Source organism: Sprattus sprattus, assembly GCF_963457725.1.
Source record: "Sprattus sprattus genome assembly, chromosome: 15".
In the NCBI taxonomy this organism is placed as follows: domain Eukaryota; kingdom Metazoa; phylum Chordata; class Actinopteri; order Clupeiformes; family Clupeidae; genus Sprattus; species Sprattus sprattus.
Window position 1 is genome coordinate 11,859,695 of NC_137913.1, and position 23,325 is coordinate 11,883,019.

At 44.8% G+C, this 23,325-nt stretch overlaps 1 protein-coding gene across 1 annotated transcript in view; it reads right to left on the reverse strand.

Annotated features, from left to right (window-relative positions):
• Window positions 1–1,599: 1,599 nt before the first annotated feature.
• Window positions 1,600–23,325, reverse strand: part of glt1d1 (glycosyltransferase 1 domain containing 1) — a gene marked incomplete at both ends in the record, with an annotated part of 38,870 nt that continues 17,144 nt past the window's right edge. The window contains 6 exons of the mRNA XM_080852930.1: window positions 1,600–1,749; window positions 5,075–5,173; window positions 8,808–8,928; window positions 10,405–10,448; window positions 15,492–15,541; window positions 15,947–16,045. Of these exons, the coding sequence (XP_080709056.1) occupies window positions 1,600–1,749; window positions 5,075–5,173; window positions 8,808–8,928; window positions 10,405–10,448; window positions 15,492–15,541; window positions 15,947–16,045 (563 nt within the window). The remainder of the gene's footprint in view (window positions 1,750–5,074; window positions 5,174–8,807; window positions 8,929–10,404; window positions 10,449–15,491; window positions 15,542–15,946; window positions 16,046–23,325) is intronic.

Sequence of the window (23,325 nt, forward strand, 5' to 3'; positions counted from 1 at the left end):
AAAAATGGATGAGTAATCAGGCTCGGGACAGGAGATGTGTCTCAGTGTATCATTGTGAACTGGTGTACTCACGGAATTCAATGGAATGGCCGAATAGAAACAACTTTCAAGTGGCTATGGTACAATTCTGTGAACTGAAATTTTACTGGAAGAAATATTGACAAAATGTTTTCTGATAAAAACGTTCAAAACTTAGCGTTACCTCATACACTTAAACGGTATATTTTTTAGTATTCAACGATCATACTTGGATGTCCACAGAGATTTTATAGCAAAATTGTGAAATTTAACATGGTGAGATATGTCTTTTATTAACCAGATTCCTTGGTGTTCTGAGTGAAGGGCTCATATAGCCTATTTTCTTTTCAACACATTTTCATGTCAGATGTTGAGATAAGAAACATTTATGCAAACATGATTTGCTTTTATTTTTGTATTGCATTGCATAATGATGTACAACTCAAGAAAGTTATGAAATACATAATAACAGAATAAAGCTAAATATATCTGGCTAAATAATAGAGAGAAATAATTATTAACCATTAAATACCAACCACCCTGTAATACCCAAGACATAAAAGTATCTTTTGAGTACACATTTTTAAATATTACATTGTAATATAACATCACCTTGTCTTAAATTAAATGTTTCAGACCTTGAAATAACTTCAAAATAAATCACCCCATCACCAGCGTCAAACACTCACTCACAAAGAACCTTGTACATATTTTTAAGAACTGTCATATTTTATGATAAATGAATAGCATAGTGAGCAAAATGTATAATGCCCATATCATATTTCCAGACAGAGTAAACATTTAAATGACTATGCAAGGAAGTCGACTGGACTAATACCCTGATAGTCTGTTCCCTGCAAATTAAGAGTCAAATAGTATATGACAGCTAGCTGACATAATGACATAAAGCTAGATAACCATTGCATTTAAATGAGCCCCAAAATGGCCCATTCCTGCTGTGACGTGTCACATGAACTGTCATTGCCATTAGGACCAAACTTTTTTTTTCTACACCTACAGGCCCTGACTATAGGAAAATGGCTGACAACTCTTTGTCAATCCATGAGTAATTAAGTCACGACACAATTAAACATAGATCCATGATATAGTTACAGTCCAAAACCCATACAACATTCCAATTGGCATAGAAAACAAGAGTTCATGCCATGCCTTTGGGTAATTTCATGATTGGTACAGGCAATAACATTTGCAGCTAAAAGTGTAAACTGTTCACAGATTAAAAAAATCACTTTAATTCTAATAATGTAATTCTCCACCAGATTTTGAGTCGACACGTGCTTACATCACTGTAGTATTCCTGAGATGCCCGGAGCACCAGACTGGTCTTACAAAATGTCTGTATTAGGTCCGGCAGAATAATTATGTAACTAACAGTCAAATATCAATTATCGTTTAAAAAGGTTCCGATCACAAAGTGCTTTGACAGAAATGCCAAATGTATTTGGTGTCAAGATGAAAGCCTGAGTGCAAATTAGCTGGTAATTTTCCGCTCAAGATGTAAACCAGACACTTGAATGCCCGCTAAAACACAGTAGCTCTGGAGGTAGAGCGTCGTCTTCGTCACAAGTGCAGCGACTCCACCAGCTGCTGGTAGGTCTTCCTCTCCTGGGCAAAGCTGTGGCGTTCCCCCACGTAGCGCATTCCATTAACAGATAGACGCTTTTGAAGCAGACTGTCATCCAACAGTCGCTTGGCCAACAGGATAAACTCCTGAAGAAGAAGCAAAACAGCCAAACTTGTGAGCACAGGGGCCGAGGCAAAGCGAAGACATGCCATCAAAGTGCTGACTCAGTGGCTAGTTTACCTACTGACAGTCTTTCTCCCACGCTGCTGCTGCTAAAAAACTTAACGGCTTGTCTTTTTCAATGTAAGATGCTACCTAAGCTCTAGCTGGTGATGTCTGAAGTGAATTATGCACTCTCCCCTCTCCCGTGACTTATTGAAAGGGGAGACTCGGCTGTCACTTGGCTTATAATGAGGACTTGAAGGCTGAGCCAAAATGAGGCAGCTAAATTGGCCACTGATTCGGCCCTGTCTTGCTGTCTCACAAAGGACTTTAAATTAACCACTGAATCATGACGAAATACCACAGATTACCCAGGGGCTCGGTTTTTTTTTCGGCTTCTTTTTTTTTACAGGCTGTGCCGTGGTTAGTCATGCATTAATCTATCGTGACAGCGGGAGCGTCCACGATTAACAGCGTTGAGGCCCACTTGCTCCCTTCTGCCCAATGCCGAAAAAGGCCTTGAATGTCCTTGTTTACCACCGCACATTCTGGAGCCGTTTATATTTCAACTCATTTGACAGTAGATTCCGGGATGCCTTGGTATCCAGTTGAGATACATCAATTAAAAGGGTGGGGGGGTGAATGGGACCGAGAGGGAGGGTGAGAACTGGGCAAACATTCCCGGATATGCCACTACATGTTCGCCAGCCCTGGACCTCCAACCCAATAACTGCTGGCTACATTATTGGTCAGTTTAGTCGGGGTCCTAAGTCGAGAAGGACGCTGTCCTGGAAAGAAAGAACGGGGAAACTAACAGGTAACTGCCAGGCCCAAACTGCACTTAATTAAAAACGGTATAATGAGATGGTTCCCTGAGCACCAGCACACTCTGAACACACGGACTCCCTCTGTGAGCCGGGCCCTGGCCTGGCGCCCTCGCTTGACTATGAGCGCTAGGAACTGGCAAAGGTGTAATGACTGAGGATCCCTCAGCAGATGCCAGGCTGTTAACACCAGCCAGGAGCTTGTTGCGTGACTGAGACCCAAATGGCCACCAAGGCCTTTTTATTTTTTTACAGGAAAAGGAGCTTTTGAAGTGCTACTTTAAAGGATTGGTGGTGCACCTCGTTTCAAAGTGGCCTGGAAAGTAAAAAGAGCAGAACTGTATTCACAGACCTGCCGTCCAGAGAGGATAGGAATACAGTAGCTTTTAATGATCCCAGGCAGAAAAAGCGCCCAAACCCTCTGGAGCTCTCTCAGATGAGAGGGCCAGCGAGTTTTAAAACTCAGCAGTCCTCCTAGAGTTGAATGTATTTTAAAAATGAGCTGCTCACAGGTTATGTTGGCCTAAGGGCTAGGTCTGACCTTTCTCTACATGAGTCAACCATCTTCCAGTCAGTTTTCACTTGGTTCAGGCACTGCTGAAAAGACTTGGTTTTCTATTTTGATTATAAGGTCTAACATTGGGAACATCTACAGAGTGAGAACGCACTCAGACCAAGGGGTTGTGTTTAACAGTAATTGTCCAGGTAAATATAAGAGCTGCCACTACCTTAGAATGACATGACAGACATATTTAGCAAAACCACTGAAATCTGTGCCAGTAATTTTAAGTGCAGTGGATAACAAATGTAATTTAGCGTTGTATACTTTAATATTCGATAATGCTAATTGATATATTCAGCCAAGTGCGCAGAGCAGCAAGCTACATGATGTTCAAAGCACCTATGCATTTGTACGTCCTGTTTTGCACTGATGTGTTCATTCCATGTTGAAAGTCCCTGTGCCAACCCAGATGTGAGTCTGCTTTAAAGCTCAAATCAAAGGATTTTAATAACGTCGAATCCCGATCGCTAGGGCTGGTGTTTTTCCTGAAACTTTCTAAGCGGCTCATTCTTTTTTTCCCCAGGGAATAGTCTTCTTCTTTTGAAAATGAGCATTGATCTCGGTCCCCGCAAGTTGCGGTTTTAGCACGCGGGAGACTCCCGGGCCATCTGTGAGCCTCTCCGCTCTGCGCAGCTTAGGCGGCACCGGCTGCACTCCCCGACCGCCCGCTGAGAAAGCCTGATCCTCTGGCACTGGTGCAGCGCAATCATGTCGGCGCCAGCTAGCGTGCCAACTAGCACGGCACCACTGGGAACCTCTCAGTTTTTTTGTGTTTTGTTTTCTGCTTGCGTTTTGTCTGTTCCCTTTTACTCTCGTTGAGATCTCAGTGTTTGGGGTGAAAATACAAAACATTTTAATTAATGAATTAATCAATTTTTGATACTGAAGAGAATGTTGAAGAGTTGTTGATGGAAAAAAAGACTTCCTTGATGACTTAGTGAGTCCACTAGTCATCAAAATGCTAACTTATTTGTATCTGTAGGGTGCTACACTGCAACACTGATCGCTGGTCATTTGTCAGCCACAGTATTGAAATATCAGAGTCATGATTCGTCTTCCTGCACATTACATCCTACCAGCCAACACTTCTCTGTGCAGCTCTATAACCCCTGTGTCAGATTTACACCCAGGCTTACAGATGGAGGACCTCTCCTGTCAACATTTCTGCCTCTGAGAAAAGGATATACAACCCTCACCGAGCTACCGTCGGCGAAGAGAAATAGCTGGGAAGAAGTTCTCCATCAGAAAAAACAAAAAAACAAATGAAAACAGAACGCCATGCTGAGATAGCGCCGACGTAAATCCACAAACTCTAGCCTGACATCCAGGCAGTCTTAAGAGGGTTTCGTCATAGGGTTGTGGTTGGGTAAAGGCCTTAAGTAAAGAGTTTGCGGTAGCTTTAAAGGAGGCTAGGACTCAGGACGGGAGGAGGAGGGGAGGGTGACACGGTGATCTTTGGCCTCTTCTTCTAAAGAGGATTTACTTCATGAGTATGCCGTTCGTGTATGTGTGTGTGGGTATGTATGTGAGTGTGATCGTGAGTGTCTGCATATTCTATGTGTGTGTGCCTGTGTGTGTGTGTGTGAGTGTGTGAGCGTGTGTCTGTGTGTCTGTGTGTCTTTGTGTGTGTGTGTCTGTGTGTGTGTCTGTGTGTGAGTGTGTGTGAGTGTGTGTCTGTGTGTGTGTGTGAGTGTGTGTGTGTGTGTGTGAGTGTGTGTCTGTGTCTGTGTCTGTGTCTGTGTGTCTGTGTGTCTGTGTCTGTGTCTGTGTCTATGTGTCTATGTGTGTGTGTGTGTGTGTGTGTGTGTGTGTGTGTGTCTATGTGTGTGTGTGTGTGTCTATGTGTGTGTGTGTGTGTGTGTGTCTATGTGTGTGTCTATGTGTGTGTGTGTGTGTGTGTGTGTGTGTGTGTGTGTGTCATACCTCAGGGGAGGAGTAGAGCAGCCCAGTGCCCTCATGCTCTACTATGGCGGCGTTCCCGGGAATGTCTCTGGCCAACACGGGCAATCCCAGATGCATGGCCTGAGGACCAGAAATGAAAAAAAAAATTATAACACAATCCCTTCATTAATCATAAAACCCCTGTAGAGAATAACTGTGATTAATGGCTGACATTTTGTGGCATGTCAAAAAACCTTATGAGTAACTGCTTTCACTAATTCCTACATTTTGACATTTACAGTATATCGTCATTTTATATTTACAGTAAGGTACAGGTGAGGTAGATTCCAACCAAAGCAACAGTGGTCGAGCAGGAAACACTGAAAGGTCCACTATGCAATGCAACAATTACACCCTATGCAAGTGCCGGCGGTAAAAATAAAGGGATAAATTCACACAGATTACAAAAAAAAAAGTAAGAGATTGATGTATAAGCCTTGCTAGATAAGCAGCGGCCTTTGGGATGGATGGGTCTTCATGTCCTTTTTAAAGACAGAGAAAGGTTGGACTGTTTTGAATAGAACTCAATAACTCGTAATACCACTAGGATCACAGAGATCAGGAGCCTGGATTCAAAGCCTGAACATAAATGGCATCTGTGTGTCCTAGACGTATACTCAAGGTTGAAGTGGATACATCTGCTGTCCTGGAATTTTTCAAAACGATATGACTTTTAGGTAAAATATAAGATGTTTTTAATGTGTCATTTTCTGATTTCTGTTAGAAGCGGTCATATTGTAAACCTATGAGTACATCATGAGAAAGTGTTTTCCTTGATTATCTGTGTGTCTGTGTGTGCATTGTACATTACAGTATACTACACACTAGCACTTTAGAGCAAAGGCTATATGATATTTGAATGGGATCTAGCTTTAGCTCCCTGTAAGCTGGGCAGATGACCTTTCTACAGCTCTAATGGACTAGAGCTTCCAGAGCTGGATAAGAGTGTTCACTGGCTACAGGTTTTCACTGGCCTGCAGAGGCTTCAGCTGCTGTTCCACCCCGACAACAAAGCTACATAGTGCATAGCCTGTTTATCTGTCCTTCACATGAGCATATACCATCAAAGTTCATTTGAAGATGACACCATAAGTAGTTGATCATAAACAATATGCCTGAAAAAGTGGTAGTTTGTTGCATAGTGTTACATTGACTAAATCAGCTTGGCCTAAACCCCCCCCCCTTCCATCCCAGCACACAGTGTAGTTGTGTTCGGAGGGCATCTAGCAAGGCTTAGCTGCTCATGACTGTGCACTGTTTCTCCTCGATGCACACACACACACACCTACACACCTACACACACACACACACACACACACACACACACACACACAGCTTAACATCAAGAAGTCCAAAGTCTCTGCCAGGTGATGAATTCAGGTTGCCATATCATTTAGGTTTCAATGCCCTGCTCTCAACCTCTCTCTAAGCTGGCTGCCAGGACCTCCTGTGACCAGCCTGCTTCTGTGGATTCTCTCCATGTAAGCCAATGACTTGGTGCTGAACCAGAGAGGAAGGGTGAGGGGAGTGTGTGTGTGTGTGTCTTTGTTGGTGGGGGGTGGGCAACTGGGGATTTCCATCTGATGAGCTAATTGCTCTCTCCCCTGTGTGACATATTCAGCCCTGGCACACACACACACACACTCTCTCTCTCTCTCTCTCTCTCTCTCTCTCTCTCTCTCTCTCTCTCTCTCTCTCTCTCACACACACACACACACACACACACACACACACACACACACACACACACACACACACACACGCGCACACGCACACACTCACTCCCTCACACACACACACACGCATGCACACGCGTGCTTATCAGTGGTGTAAACCCTATGTGGATTGTGCTAATCTTCAGTGTTTAAAACAGATTAACTGGATTAGTGCCTTGCGCAGCGATAAGAATGGAAAGGAGAGGAGAGAGCGTGGCACGATTGCGCAGGCCTGATAATGGCTCTGCAGCCAACAAATGAGGAGATAGTGGGATGAGGTCTGAAAATAGAGGAGCTGGACCACACACACACACACATACACACACACACACGCACACACACACACACACAAACCCTGGACCTCACGCAGGCACACACAGACAAACACTGCAGTGGTGCATTAGAAAACAGCTAAATGTATAATACGCTCCTGTACACACAAACACACACACACACAAACACGCAATCCCTGGACCACACACAGGCGCACACACACACACACACACACACAAACCCTGGACCACACGCAAACACACACACAAACACTGCAGTGGTGCATTAGAAAACGGCTAAATGTATAATATGCATCTGCACACAAACGCACACACACTACCAACTTTTCCAACAGTCAGGATCTGTCAAAAAAAATAATGAAACAAAAACGCCTTCGATTCTTCACGTGTGCCCTTGATGTTAGGACGAGGGGCGATAAGTGTGTTATAGATGCTGGGGAGCTGAGTAAGAGAAGGCTATACGGGCTTTATGAGTGTGTTTATGCCTCAAGCTCTCAAGCGTACGGCTGATGGTGCTCTGGAGGTGTGGTGAAAGAATTAAGGGAGAATGATAGAATGCTCATATGCAGGGGCCCGATGCTTGAAATGAAACTGGCAGGGTTTGGGCTTGCGATTAAAGGTGATTCAGAAGGAGGTGGCTACATTTATCAGAGGATACGCTTGTGCAGAGAGAGATGAGAGAGAGAGAGAAAGCAAGATGTGAGACGAGAGAGAGAGGGAAGATAAGAGAGAGAGAGATAAACATAGGGAGAGATAGCTATATATGCAGAGAGAAGGAAATAGAGATGAGCTGAGAGAGTGGGGAGGGAGATAAATATATACAGAGAGAGAGAGAGAGAAAGAGAGATGAGATGAGAGAGCGGGGAGAGAGAGACAGGCATAGAAAGAGATATGGAGAGAGAGGGAGCGAGAGGTTAGGTGAAATGAGAAATTGAGCTTGAAGCCAGTGAATGATAGATGAAAGAGTCTCTTCAGTCGCTTGAGCTCTACCCTTAGGTCAAGTGTCCCCACCTGAAGGGCCCACACTCTCTCTAGTTACTGGGACTGTTTCAGTGGCGGCTGGGGGTTCAAATTGAGCATGGGGCAGAAAGTTGCACACCCAGAAATACTAGGGGGGTCCGTGGCATGCTTTCCTGCAAGAAAACGTTTGAAAAAAAGGCTCTTAGATGGTGACTTGTGAGTTTACTGGAGACAAACTGATAAACTGAGACTCCTTCAACAAATCCCTAGCCATAAATGACCATGCTCCAATTGGTAATAGTCAACTGGGTGCATTTGAGGACATAATTTGTATGTGATTCAATTGTCAAAAAAAACACCTCTTGTTCCTGTTTCACAACAAATGGACCTCCTCCTGATTGAGCTGAGAGCATCCCTTGAGCAGAATGTCAGACTGAGGCACTTCCAAAACGCCCAGTAGGCTTAGGGGCTCCATCCTTCACTGGTTGAACATAACTGAAAGGTCATTTCAGGCTCCGAACAGACTGCTGTCTTTTTATAGATCGAGAGGATGAAGCACAGCTCACCCCGTGGGACCTGCTAAAAAGATATACTCTCCCCAGGACACTCGTATATTAAAGATGGGCAATACATCCACTGTAGAGTAAATCTGCCCAGATTAAACTACATGCTAAGTGATTGGATATTAAGGCAGATGATATGGACCACCATGCCCATTCCCATGACGCACCAGCGCTAACCTCTGACCTCTAAGATGGCAGCAGACATGCCCTCCGAGATGGAGCTGTTCACCAGGGCGAAGGAGTGCGTCATGGCAGCGTGTAGCTCCTCCTGTTCCCTTTCGGCAGTGAGGTACACTCCTGATGACCTGCACACACACACACACACACACACACACACACACACACACACACACACACACACACACACACACCAAAGAAACACGTAACAGTAAACACATACACACACCAACAAGGACATGCACACGAACACAAACACATATACACACACACACACACACACACACACACACACAGAAAGAAAATCCATTAGGGCGCACGTGTATATACATAGACTTGCACACATGACAGAACTACAAAATACACTAAATCAAACACAAAAGCAAACACATCGTTAAGTCTTGATGCTGAGATAAACTGCAAACTGCACAACTTAATGAATTCCAGCAGCATCTGAACTCCTGCTCAATGTAAGACATGCAAACAGAACTGGACCATTGCTGTTACTGGGCCATATCAGGGCCACATCCGGGCCAGGCGTGGCCACTGTCTGGGCTGAGGAGCTGGGTCCTGTGCGGTACTTCTGTTCTGCCTCGCCATGCCTTTCATGGTGACACTCCCGACAGGAAGTGATGCGCGTTGCATATTAAGTTTGTTTACACTCTCAATATAGAGGTGAGATAAGGAGATGCGCTTTGGAAACACTTCTCATCTGAAATGCCTTCTGATCTTTCGCTCTGTCAATTTCTCTTTTTCATTGTCACTAGTGTCTTTTGAGGTTGTTTTTTACACCAAAATGTTCATCCCTTCTTCCTTTAATGTCCTCTCTGTGTGTTCTGTTTATCCCTCTAGCTCTCCTTCTGTCCGTCTCACTGTCGCCTTTTTCCCACCCTCCCTCCTCCCTTCCTTTTCCTCTCATCATCCTCTGTCTCCTCCTTGTTTGTGTCCCTGTGTTTTTTCCCCAACGCTTCTCACTTTTCCTCTGCCAGCCTCTGAAATTTTTGTCATCCTCTCATCGGTTTTCCCATCTTCATTTCTGTTTTTCTTGTCATCGCTATCTCTTCCTTTTTTTACATTCTCGCTTCTTTTCTATCCGTCAGGAACATGTTTTCATTTACATACATTTAGTCATTTAGCAGACGCTTTAATCCAAAGCGACGTACAAAGGAGTGAAAAAAAAATCAAGCTACCAGCAATAGAGACCTAGTGTAACAATAAAAGCAAGGATGTAAGTGCGAGTTAAGTACTAGTTAGAGGAGATAGCATTAGAGGAAGGATAAGGAGAGGTAGAGGAAGGAAGAGGAAAGGAGAGGAAGTGCAAGTTAGGAAAGGAAGTGCTCTCTAAAGAGTTGGGTCTTCAAGAGCTTCTTAAAGGTTAAGAGGGACACCCCTGCTCTGGTAGTGCTAGGCAGCTCATTCCACCAACATGGAACAACAAATGAGAATAGTTTAGGTTGCCGTTCTTGCACAAACGACAGTGCTAAACGATGCTCGTAAGACAAACGCAGCATCCAGGGGGGAAAATTTTCACTAACAAGAGCACTTAGGTAAGTGCTTAAGTAAGTATATAAGACAGGCAGGCACATCAGACAGGAGGGTCTCACCTCCTGACCCTCTCCTCCACCTCTTCAGAGAGCTCCGGATCCATCTGAAACAAGATCACAGGCTCAATGAGTCATCCCATCCACCCCCTCAATCCCTCTCTCTCCCTCACTCCTTTCCTTCTTCAATACATATCTGCATGTCTTCCGAGGTCTATCTGTCTTATTATTTTTATTAGTAGCCCACTGTGGTTCCACAGAAGTGGGAAAGGGTCACGTCTAACTATGAGTTTGCTTCCCAGATGGGGAATAACTGACCCGTTAGGGCATGACGAAGAGCCCTTCACTGGTGATTCACTTCATAATGGGAAATAGTTTGCTGTGGACAACCCCAACCATGACCGCAAATAGTAACAGCATATGGACATGCCATAAACAAACAAGCACTGTAGCCTGCCATGACCCCGTTCAACATAAGGAGAGCCTGGGGTTATGAAAATATATAAAAAAAAATCAAATCAAATAAGCCAAACACATTTCTTCACTGAACAAGATTGACTGTGGCAAACATAAATGTGGAGAGGGGGTCTGAAAATAAGCAGCCCAGTTTTTTTTTTTCTTTTTCAATCCTCTTCTCCCCCTGCAAAGCAGATCTGCTCTGTGATACAATTTCAGTAATACCTCCCTATCTACTGATAGACACAAACCATTGGGGGGAAGAGAAAGAGAGAGAGAGAGAGAGAGAGAGAGAGAGCGAGAAAGAGAGAGAGAAAGAGAGGGTCAGTAATCGGTGTTGGGATCATGGCCGGGCGTACACGGCCCTGGCGGCCCGGCAGAGGAGAGGGCGAATAACCGGCTGGGAAAATCCGGTAGATTTGTCCAGATTGGGGTCAGGGAGGAGCTGCTGCTCAATCTGATTAATTGCAATGAGGAATTTGAATGCATTAGGTGGCCCAGTGGTAGGGCTGCAGCGCCACGGCAATTTAGGTCAAGGGCAGTGGCTGCAGCTGCAGCAGCAGTAGCAGCAGTAGCAGTAGCAGCAGCAGCAGCAGCAGCAGCAGCAGTAGCAGTAGCAGCAGTAGCAGTAGCAGCAGCAGCAGCAGCAGTAGCAGTAGCAGTAGCAGCAGTAGCAGTAGCAGTAGCAGTAGCAGTAGCAGTAGCAGTAGCAGTAGCGGTAGCGGTAGCAGTAGCAGAAGCAGAAGCAGTAGCAGTAGCAGTAGCAGTAGCAGTAGCGGTAGCAGTAGCAGGACAGGCAGCAGTAGCAGGACAGGCAGCAGCAGCAGCAGAGGCAGCAGCAGAGGCAGCAGCAGCCACGCCAGCAACGCAGTGCTCAGCTGCAGCACTATCCAACAGGACAGTTATGTGTCAGTGGGACAGGTGTGTTTGATTCGATTGAAATTAAGTTCACTGCAGCAACAGAAGTGTTTCTGATGGTATATAAGTCAAATGAGTCAAATGCCCTGATACAGATCTACAGTATGTCATCTTAGTCAAGACAAGCAGCTAGGGCCAAGGCCAAAACCAGGGACAGGGGAAGAGACAGAGCGAAGAGGAGGGAGGTGTGTGTGTGTGGGTGTGGGTGTGTGTGTGTTTGTAAAGAGGGTGGAGTTGGGCATATTTCCCAATAGATCGGGCAGGACATGGGCAAGCAGGGCAACAAGATAAGCGGATCAGCGGGCACACAGGTTTAGCAGTTTGAAGTTTAAGCTTTTTTTCCCCCCCCTCTCCACTGCTTTCCAAGCCTTTTCTTCTTTCACAACGCCATCAAGAAATCCCTCCATAATCACAAGTGATACTGTACTTGATATAGATTGTAGAGCTTATAGTGACTTTACCTTGGCAGTAATAAAATACAGTAACAGACTTGTTTCTGTAGGAAGGGATGTTGTGTGTCTGTATGTGTGTGTGTGTGTGTGTGTGTGTGTGTGTGTGTGTGTGTGTGTGTGTGTGTGTGTGTGTGTGTGCATGTCTGTGTGTGTTGTATGTGTGTTGGAAAGGTGATGTGGGAAGAATGAAAAAGAGAGAGTGAGAGAGAACGAAAGGGACTTAGAGGTTAAACAGACAGTCCTTGCATGAGACAGATGAGGGGGAAACAAGTGACACACACTAGCAGATACACAACCCAGGCTCCTTTGAAGGCACAAAGTCCTTCCACTCCACAAGGCGAAATGGATCACACACACACACACACACACACAGGATCTATCAGATTGTGTGAAACATTGGTCTAGACAGCTCTGGGCGATGGGACAGGTCTGATCCAGTCCACGGAATGACAAACACATTCATTAACACACAACGCCAAACACAGAGCAAACATTTTCAGGGAAAAGTCAAATGACACAATATCAAAGATCAAAGAGAGTCTGAAAGAGAGAGAAAGAGAGAGAAAGAGAGAGAAAGAGAGAGAAAGAGAGAGAATATACCTCATTGATGATAAAAGCTGGGTGAAAGTAAAAGTAAACTCACTGCTGATGGCGGTGGAAACATTACTCATCACCCCCACTACTCCTCATCTTTGCATATGGAAGGCCAAACTCTACCTTCTCACTCACTGTTCTTTTTCTTTCTCTCCTTATCTAGACTATCTTCGCTACGGGACGCTGCTGTAGTCTCTTCACCCGATCTACCTGTAGAAACCCTCGGGCCAATTGCACCTACCACCACCGCACTGCCGTACACCTACTCTACCCCATGCCAGCATTTATATACAATATATATTATGGCCACCACCAACATGTTTCTCTGTTCTTACTCCTCGTGCCCCTGTAACAGTTACCCTATGACCACAGTGTATATACCCACTAAACTGGCCTTGTTTGTATCATGTATTTACCACCGGATGTCTGTATATATATTATGTACCTCAACCAAATGCAGGCTGTGTACAACACCTGTGGTTTCTCTTCCCCTTCTGCCACACAGCCCTCCCCATGCCCCCTTCCTATCTTCACCTGGCCAACCTCACGCTAGGATTGGTCCCCCCTTATGTGTCGTGGTTCTGCTTAAGGTTCCTTCCTGACTAACAGGGAGTTTTTTCTTGCCCCTGTTGCTATTGTGCTTGCACTAAGGGGGTTCAGGCTCTGGGCTCTGTAAAGCGCCTTGAGACATTTGTATTGTTATGGTGCTATATAAATCAAATCAAATTGAATTGAATTGAATTGAACACACAACTGGGGACAACTGGTTGAATTAGCCTGAAATGCCCAGTTACAGAGAGACAAGCCTGAGTTCATGACCGTCTCCCTAAAGTTATGCCTCAAGATGCTGTCACCATCATCTCTGCGATCAATAGCCAACCCAGAGACAAAAGGAGGCAAATCAATGGCCGGTAGCAAGCACTCACTCTTTTGACGAGAGCCGAGGTTCGATTTTCTCTCCAAATACGCAATCACAAAATGTCTGGTGTGTCACTCCTTGTAGACTTGTGCCTTGTAGATTCGGCTTCATAACATGCACAAATCTGCTTGGCAATGGACAGGTCATTACTTTCTCACAGAGCGATCAATGTACAGGACTGGAAACAAATCAACAACAAACTTGGCTTTACATTTGTCTCATATTCACACCACTTTATAAATGTCTCAACATTTTTGTTTTACACCCTAAACTGTAGGAGTCTGAAGATGATTTCGACCATCAACAATGTCATTTAAAATAAATAGGACAGAAGGATGGAGTGTTGAGAAATAATAATAAAAGAAACACTAACAGCATATGAAACAGGTCTAACACATGCAACTACACTGATGTGGGGAAGCACTTGAAAAAAGCACATGAGGTGTAGTTATAGTGTTGTATCATTTTTGTGACAATGTGACTTTGTACAAGTCAACACATTATTGGAATACAATAGCACAATTCCTCTTCTGTAACACGCTCAATTCAAAGGGAATAAAACGCAACTAAAAATAAATCTAACACCTAAAACCTTATATATCAAGTCAGTCTGTTTGTGTGAACATCTCTCTTTTTAGAACTCACACACCAACGAGATATCAAGTGTGCACGTCTTTGGGGGTAGCCTTAAGTAGCTTAATGAATCGTTAAGACTGTTAAACGAAGAAGCCAAGTAAAACTCTCCACACCCACAGGGTCATCATGGTGTCCTCCAATCAAGAAGTTGCACACCTGTCCATCTGAAGCTGAAATCAGACTGCAGAGGTTTCCTATATAATCCTATCACTGTGTGTTTACTGAAGCAATTTCAAAATGCCTGGAAAACCTGTTCCTGGTTGCACCCAGTCTGTTCCCAGTTCCAATCTCTTCTCAATGTTCTGCTACAGGACTGAAATACAAGGATTAGGATTGAAATATGAAGTTATCATATCTCATCATATCAACTGTTGTCCAATATAAGGATTCAGTCTACCACTGTTTAAAGTTACAATAGACGGTGTTGGGTTGATTGATGGGTAAGAAATGTAGGCACAGGACACAAATCTAAAATGAACAATGAAAAAAGTAAGCTTCTTTCATTTTCTGACCTATTTCTAAATAAAATCCACCCCCGTCCCCTGTTAGCAAACACTTATTATTTGATCATCCCAATGTATAAAAATAAATATACCCGACCCTATGTCAATATTAGGTCTTAGCCACTGAGCCACTGAGGACAACGTCCCTCAATGGGACAACCAAACATGAGGCCTCACAGTGGTGGGTTGTGGGTGTGTGCAAGTGATACTGTACTTTATATAGATTTCAGAGCTTACAGTGACTTTACTTTGCCAGTAATAAAAGGCAGTAACAAACATATTTCTGTAGGAAGGGATGTGCATGTGTGTGTTGTGTGTGTGTTGGAGAGGTGATGTGGGAAGAATGAAAGAGAGAGAGTGAAAGAGAAAGAAAGGGACTTAGAGAGAGGTAAACAGGTAAACTTCCAGGCCAGCAGAAGGCATGTTGCTGTCGTCCGCGCTCATACTATCAGTCCGGCGCTCAGGGAGCTGGTAAAGGGCAGCACAGTACAGCACAGCAGTGGCCTCAGGTCAGGCAGAGAGTGTGTGACCTTATCAGAGGCTGCCTACGCCGGGTTTCCGAGGAGATAGCTCTCCAGTGTAATCCAATTACACTCTTTCCCTGCTTCTCTCTCAGAAAAAACTCTCTCTCTCTATATATCTTTCTGACCCCCCCCTCCCGATCTTATTTACCTTTGGTCCGATGATTATGAAGACCACCTGGGGATTGCTGGCATGCCATTCTGTTGATGTAAACAGGCAACCAAAAATATCATTACGGGTTTATTTACAGATACAAAAATATTACTCTTTGGAACACCTGTAGATGTGTTCTAGGGCATGATCAAGTATGACCCAAACAAACAAAAAAGAAATACACATTTTGTTAAAATCCTTTTAATGGGTGTGTTCCTGTATTTCACAGAACTGGGGCGGAAGACCGTCTGCAATTGCTTGTAGTTAAAAAGCTGAAGGAAAGTGTGTGAGAGAGACGCTCATGTTTCAGTGGTTAAGCGTGGGCACTTAGGGTCTATGCTGACTGAGAAATGAGTGTGTGTGTGTGCGTTGAGAGAGAGATGTACCTGAGAAGTGTGTGTGTTGAGAGAGAGATGTACCTGAGAAGTGTGTGTGTTGAGAGAGAGATGTACCTGAGAAAGCTTTGAGGAGGTAGAGTGGGTCCTTCACCCTCCGTAGGCCACACACCAGCAGAAACACACACAGATCCTCCACATGATCAGCCTCCACACCTGCAACACACACAGACACACACACCATTTCTCAGAAACGCATCCCCAGTTGGACATTCCTAAAACAGATACCCTAAAGCAATATGCACACACACACTAACACACTTTAAAGGCACCCAGTGCAATTTCTAGTCTTTTTTACACGTAGTAAGTTTCAATAACTCCATACCATTACATATCGACATTCAAGGGAACTGATAGAAAATCGTAAACAACAACAATCGCCGGTGGGGAGAGGCCATTTTTCCATTGACTGGAATCCTGCTTTATTTATTGGTGGCACCAATAAATAAAGATTTGGGGAAAAAATGGCGGCGATTGTTGTTGTTTACGATTTTCTATCAGTTCTCACCACACAACGACGTCTCATCTTTGCTCCTTGAATGTCGATATGTAATGGTATGGAGTTATTGAAACTTACTACGTGTAAAAAAGAATAAAAATTGAATGTTTATTTTTAAGCCTCGAAAGTTGCACTGGGTGCCTTTAAAGACAAAAATGCATGTTCATTTCCACATTTCCCACACACACTGCACCTAATATAACATATGAGAACTCAAAAGATTAAATAATGACATCATGGCACCCATCACCGCCCTGTTACGTATCCCCTTGGCTAGTTTCATTCTTATGTCTTCATTCTTTCGTTGCTAGGCCACAAACCCACATGTTTGATAACTAGGAAGGGAGAAGCTGAACAATTAATTTGAATTCAGCAGAAAACAAAGCTCTTCTATTTGAGATGCTGCAGAGGCCTGCACTAGATAGACACGGGTCACTTCCTGTGAGGTTGGATTGTGTGGCTGCCGGGTGCTAAAGAGTGCAGCATTAACCCCAGTGCCAAAACAAAAAGCACAAATATCGTGCTTTTCCCTGCTCATCCTCTGCTCTCCTGCCCCATTACGACCCCTCCGGATTAGAGATAGAGCTGGCAGTGCAGAGTGGGCAGCTGTCCTGGGGACATTTGACTCTTACACCCCCAACACACTGGCACTCTGGCTGAACCTGGACCATGTGATACACTATGGTGGGTCACTATGCTAAAAGCCTGGCAAATATCTGACAGTCTAATAACCACTACCGCTGTGCCACCTTGTATTCACCTTTCGGCTTTTGGCAATTAAAAAGAAAAGGTGGGACCCATAGTGTATTTTGAAAAGAAAAACAAAATGTCTGTATGTAGAACACTTATCTTAAAGTTTAGCTACAATACTTGAAATTAGGTACACTTTACTTTTACCCCATTTTGAGTACACCATCAGGCACTCTCGCTGTCAACGCACTGAGCGCACCCACTCCAATAAGCCCTAAACGTTTCCGTTACTCTCCCGTGACCCCGCGTATTCTCATGACCCCTCGTCGGCTGGGCCACATGTGAGGTGGCGCTTAATGCGGACGCTAACCGTTTTACCGCAAAGCCCCTGGCAGATCATTTGCCTGCTCAGCCGCTCAGAGGGCAAAAGCTTTGGAGGGGTGTGTTTATCAGTGTGTGTGTGGCGGTTTTAGTGGGGGTGGGGGGGATAAACACTGTCTTTACAATTGGTGGTGTGATTGACTGGGGGGTCTGTGCTGTGCTAATGGTCTGTATCTGATATGCAGGGGAGGGCAATGCGATTGAAAACAAACACAGTGGCTTGATTACCACTTACATTGAAAGCCATTATTTTGATGGTAATACGCCGTATCGCCGTCATGTGGGAATAGGAGCTAGTGTTGTTAATGGGGCAAAGTCAATCTGTCACACTACCCTTTTGTGACCCAGTAACAATGACAATCTTCTGCCATACTTCAAGTTTCAAGTCAAAACTTCTGCCACAAGATTCATGTCTTCAAGACAGGCAAGAGAGAGGGGGACTTTGCCCCCTTCATTAAAGGTGCATTAAGGATTAGTAGCTATTCGCTAAAGGTATGCTAGCAGCTAAAACTAACGAAATCTCTTGAAATGTGCTGACTTTGACATTATGACAAACTAATTACTCAACGACTGTCCTTACACAGTCAAACATCAATCATGTACAACACAAGACTAAGCAAGACGGCAAATAAGCTACTTACTAGATCGGCAGAAGGTAATCAAAGTCAGGTCGGCGGGCATCGGCAGGCAAAACTACAGAACGCAGTTATATGCCTATCGACCCTGCTATGCCATTGGCACGGACGAAATTCTCCATAATAAAAGTCATTGTAGCGCCCCAATTTCTTTTAAGCTGTTATTTTAAGGTTAAACTGCTTATCCTAACCCTAATCCTGAAGCATAATTGTTGCATATTGTACCTTTAACTACATTTGTAAATCAGAGGCCCTTGCTTTATTGATATCCCATTATTTTGCTCATTATTTCAATTGTTTAACGAGCCATTTAACATCATCCACAAGTGATCACGCTGATTTTCAGAAACTTTGTTTCAGGCTAAGCACCAAACAGTTTTCTTCCTGGTTGCTATGGTAGCTGAGGGGACTTTTAAGTCAATGTAATTTGCATGGAATGACAAAGTCTAGTTATGATCACAGTCTCCTACATTTAACATTTAAAGTTCTAAAAGGAAAAGGTAGAAAGACTTGGCCCCTAAATACACAAGTTTAATGTAGCAGTTAATCAGTTTAAATGAACACACCTTAGCCACTGCTTAATGTAGCAGTTAATCAGTTTAAATTAACACACCTTAGCCACTGCTTAATGTTAAGAAAGCGCCATGAACTAGAGTCAGATATCGAAGTTAACTAGCATGAGACCTTAACTGATCCAAACTGATAAATTATTGTGCCATGAATTATAAATACCCAGTCAAGCGGGATTACAGAACACATAGGCCTTCACTGTCATGGAAGTCTAACTGGGAATGATAATTCATTATGCATTACACTACGTTGTTTTTATCTGACAATGTTACAGATTTCATATATGAAACACCACTAGGCTAAACTCAAAACCCAATTCCACACCCACATGGTTTTAGTCAGGTCACTAAACAAATAAACATGTCAATATAACACAAGTATACACAAACATGTCAATATAACACAAGTATACACAAACATGTCAATATAACACAGACATACACAAACAAAGAGTGTAAATTCATTAACATAGATTTTAGACTGCTGGATTAAATATTTTCTGTCAGCTGACTAAACAAACACACACTGACAAAAGCAAGCTGGCCCACACCCCAGCCCCCTCCTCCTGCTGCACACACACACACACACACACACACACACACGCACACACACACACACACACACGCACACACACACACGCGCGCACACACACACAAGGTGTAGTGTTTGTCTAAGTGTAAGAGTGTAGCCATTCTTTTATGACCCTCAGTTGGATGCTTTCATGGATGCAATGCATGATTTTCTATCAAATGTCATAAACATTTTGTTGTTCCTGGCGTTATGTGGGCCAAGTCAAAATAAAATAAAGTATTGCTACACTAAAAACAGAAAAGTCTAAGAAAAGTGGAATTTGGTGTAATGACACTAGCAACTCTGGCTAGGCTTACTAGCTCTAACTAGCTATCGACTAGTTCATCATGTCTAGTATACATTATACTTCATAACCGAAAAACAGTGGAATTAATGCAGGATACATGGATAACCTTCAGTGATACGTGGCTAACGTTCAACATATAAAGGTAAGATATCCAAGAAGTTTATTCTCATTTAGCTTTGTTTGGTTGGTCACTGGCAAAGTGCGCAGACACATGCAGCAGAGTTGGTTATTTTATTGCTATGCTCAGAGGTGTCTGTGACTGGAAACTCGATTCTCTGCTGTGAAGTGTGCAAGACTTGACATTTTTCATGTGTTGCTCGCTATGTGGTTTGGTTTGAAAAAAAATGTAGCCTACACACAGTTCAGCACTGGACTTGAACCTTCAGACACCGGAGGTCGGTGTGCAAATAATTACACCAAAATCCCTGGATTTCATATGAGTTCTGTAATCCCTGGATTTTGCATCTCTCTGTATCTGCTTGCTTGATGCATGTTTTAACATTTTAATTTCAAAGCCCATACACAATCCCATTACGGGCCATGCTTATCGTAATAGCAGAGGCAAGCAATGCAATAGGCCAGTGACAGGTAGGGTCATGTAAAATCCCATCCATGTCTCCTTTTCAAACCAAACTGACGGCCATGCTCACACACGTATACACACAAGCAGATTGCATTCAAGTGCATTCAAGGGGACAAAAAGCTCAAAGGAGGCCTTGGGAATGGTTCTGAGAATCTGAGGCTGGGCAAGGCCAGGTCGGGCCGCGTGAGGGAAAGCCGGCGGATTAGGCGATTGACTGAGAGTGGCGGTTTCTAGCAGGATCTGGCGGCAGGAACCAATCCTTTGGAGGTCCTCAAAGATCACAGGACCTCAGTCTGGCCTCATCTGGCTTCCATAGCGCTGACCTGCTTCATTATGCTGGCTTAGTAGCCTCAGAGAACATCTTTCACTTCCACTTCCTCTCCCTATCTCTCTCCTTCTCTCTCCTTCTCTCTCTCATCTTAGTAGCCTCGGAGAACATCTTTCCCTATCACTTCCTCTCTCTCCCCTATCTATTTCTCTCTCTCTCTCTCTCTCTCTCTCTCTCTCTCTCTCTCTCTCTCTCACCTATCTTAGTAGCCTCGGAGAACATCTTTTCCTGTCACTTCCTCTCTCTCTCCCCTATCTACTCTCCCTCTCTCTCTCACCTATATCAGGAGCATCTGGGAACATCTAGCTCCCATCATCCTTCTTATTCACTCCCTCTTTCTCTCTCTCTCTCTCTTTCTCTCACCTATCTAAGGAGCCGCTGAGAAAATCTTTCCCCTTCACTTCCTATCTCTCTCGCTCACCTATCCAAGGAGCTTTTGGGAACATCTACCACCCATCATCCTACTTATTCACTCCCTCTCTCGCTCTCTTAGAAGGTCTGTTGTCACATCTCCAATGGTTAGAGGGAAAAAACGTGAGATGTGCCAGATGGCCTTTAAAGGCATTGTATGACTAAACAAACATTTACTTTAACTAGCATATTGCATTTGTTTATTATTTAATTCATGTTTTAAATATGTCAGCTACCTTTAGCAATTCAGCGTGTCACAAACATTACAACTATGTAAATGTTGTGTCCGAGAGCTAGTCATTGAGGAAAAGACAACTGATGAAAGTAAATAATAATTTACAAAATGCTTGTGAATTAAGAAATTAAACGCATTTGATGTCGGCCTGAAATGTTAGTCTCCGGCTGTCAGTGGGACGAGCTGAAGGACACACACTTACACATGTGTGGTAGCAAGCATGACATCACATGACATTTCCCCAAAGCTGTTCAAGTTAGGTTCCTCTGCATAGAAAAAAATGCTAAATCATTTAACTCTTTTCCTAGAGGGCCTCCATATTCTTCATCAATATACTCCTGTGAAATCATAGAGGGCACAAGGCCTCTGCATTTGAGCTATCTGGATATATAAAATAGTAAAGTCAACTGTTAAAAGTCTTCGGCTATAGTGGAACCGAGGGTGAGGGATGGCAGCCGAGAGCTTTGTTTCTGTAGCTCCTCTGTGCTGCCGGTTCCCCTGGTACAAAACCAGACCGTGTTCACTGAGAGCTGAAAGTGAGACGTAATTGGTAGGGATTAAGGCGGGCAGGGGCTGACGCGGCTGGACTTTTAGGCCACAAAACAACAGCAGCGCTGTCGAAAATAATAAGGTATGTTTGATGTCAGGTAATCCGGCTGAGGGTAAGTCAATAACGCACTGCTTAGGCTGACCCTAATCTGGGGTGGGGGTGGACTTTGTGACGTGGAGAACAGATCCGGGGGGAAAAGGTCAAAGGAAGGTGACCCCATCTGATCCAACCTAAATGAATCCGACCAGATCCAACCCAACTGATTCTGTCCCCCTCGACCGTAGCGAGTTCAGTGTTTCAACAAACCTTTTCAAAATGGCCTCAGAATCACATCTATGTCCCTCAGCAGTTCAGTGAACGACTGATCTTAACTTATTGGCTAACTCACCCAACCAGTTTGCTTTTACAGAACAGCACAAGAGGTTTAGTTTAGTGATTGTGGTTCAGTGTTTTCATGCTATATGAAAAGTCAAAGTGTAATGGATGATAATTAAGGTATACAGACACACACGCAAACAGTCACAAAGACACGCAAGTATGGCATGCCCCCTACTCCTGGCATCATGGCACCCTCGCCCCATGCCCCCTGCTCCTGGCATCATGGCACCCTTGCCCCATGCCCCCTGCTCCTGGCATCATGGCACCCTCGCCCCATGCCCCCTGCTCCTGGCATCATGGCACCCTCGCCCCATGCCCCCTGCTCCTGGCATCATGGCACCCTCGCCCCATGCCCCCTGCTCCTGGCATCATGGCACCCTCGCCCCATGCCCCCTACTCCTGGCACCCTCGCCCCATGCCCCCTGCTCCTGGCATCATGGCACCCTCGCCCCATGCCCCCTGCTCCTGGCATCATGGCACCCTCGCCCCATGCCCCCTGCTCCTGGCATCATGGCACCCTCGCCCCATGCCCCCTGCTCCTGGCATCATGGCACCCTCGCCCCATGCCTCCTGCTCCTGGCATCATGGCACCCTCGCCCCTTGCTCCCTACTCCTGACATCATGACCCGTGCCCCCTACTCCTGGCATCATGGCATCCTAGCTCCATGCCCCCTACTTCTGGCATCATGACCCCATGCCCCCTACTCCTGGCATCATGGTACCTCCACCCCATGCCCCCTACTCCTGGCATCATGGCATCCTAGCTCCATGCCCCCTACTCCTGGCATCATAACCCCGTGCCCCCTACTCCTGGCATCACGACCCCATGCCCCCTACTCCTGGCATCATAACCCCGTGCCCCCTACTCCTGGCATCACGACCCCATGGCCCCTACTCCTGGCATCATAACCCCGTGCCCCCTACTCCTGGCATCACGACCCCATGGCCCCTACTCCTGGCATCATGACCCCATGCCCCCTACTCCTGGCATCATGGCACCCTCGCTCCCTTCTCTGCTTAAACATATAGGAGGTGAGAATTGTCCGACCTCCAGAGAAGCCTATGCAGACACTTCTGCACTTCTTTAAAGGGGCACATGAAATATGCAACAGCACACATCTGCCTGCTCTCACTTTTCCTAATGGTGGATAAATTTAACACATGGATATTTTGGAAGCTGGAAAACCTGCCAGGTCATTATTTATTGATCTGCTCTGGCAGCAGCATGTCAGTGACGGTGCTCAGCCGGTGTGATTTCAGGACAAGCTGTTGATGAATTTGAGGGTTTTGTTCCTTTTT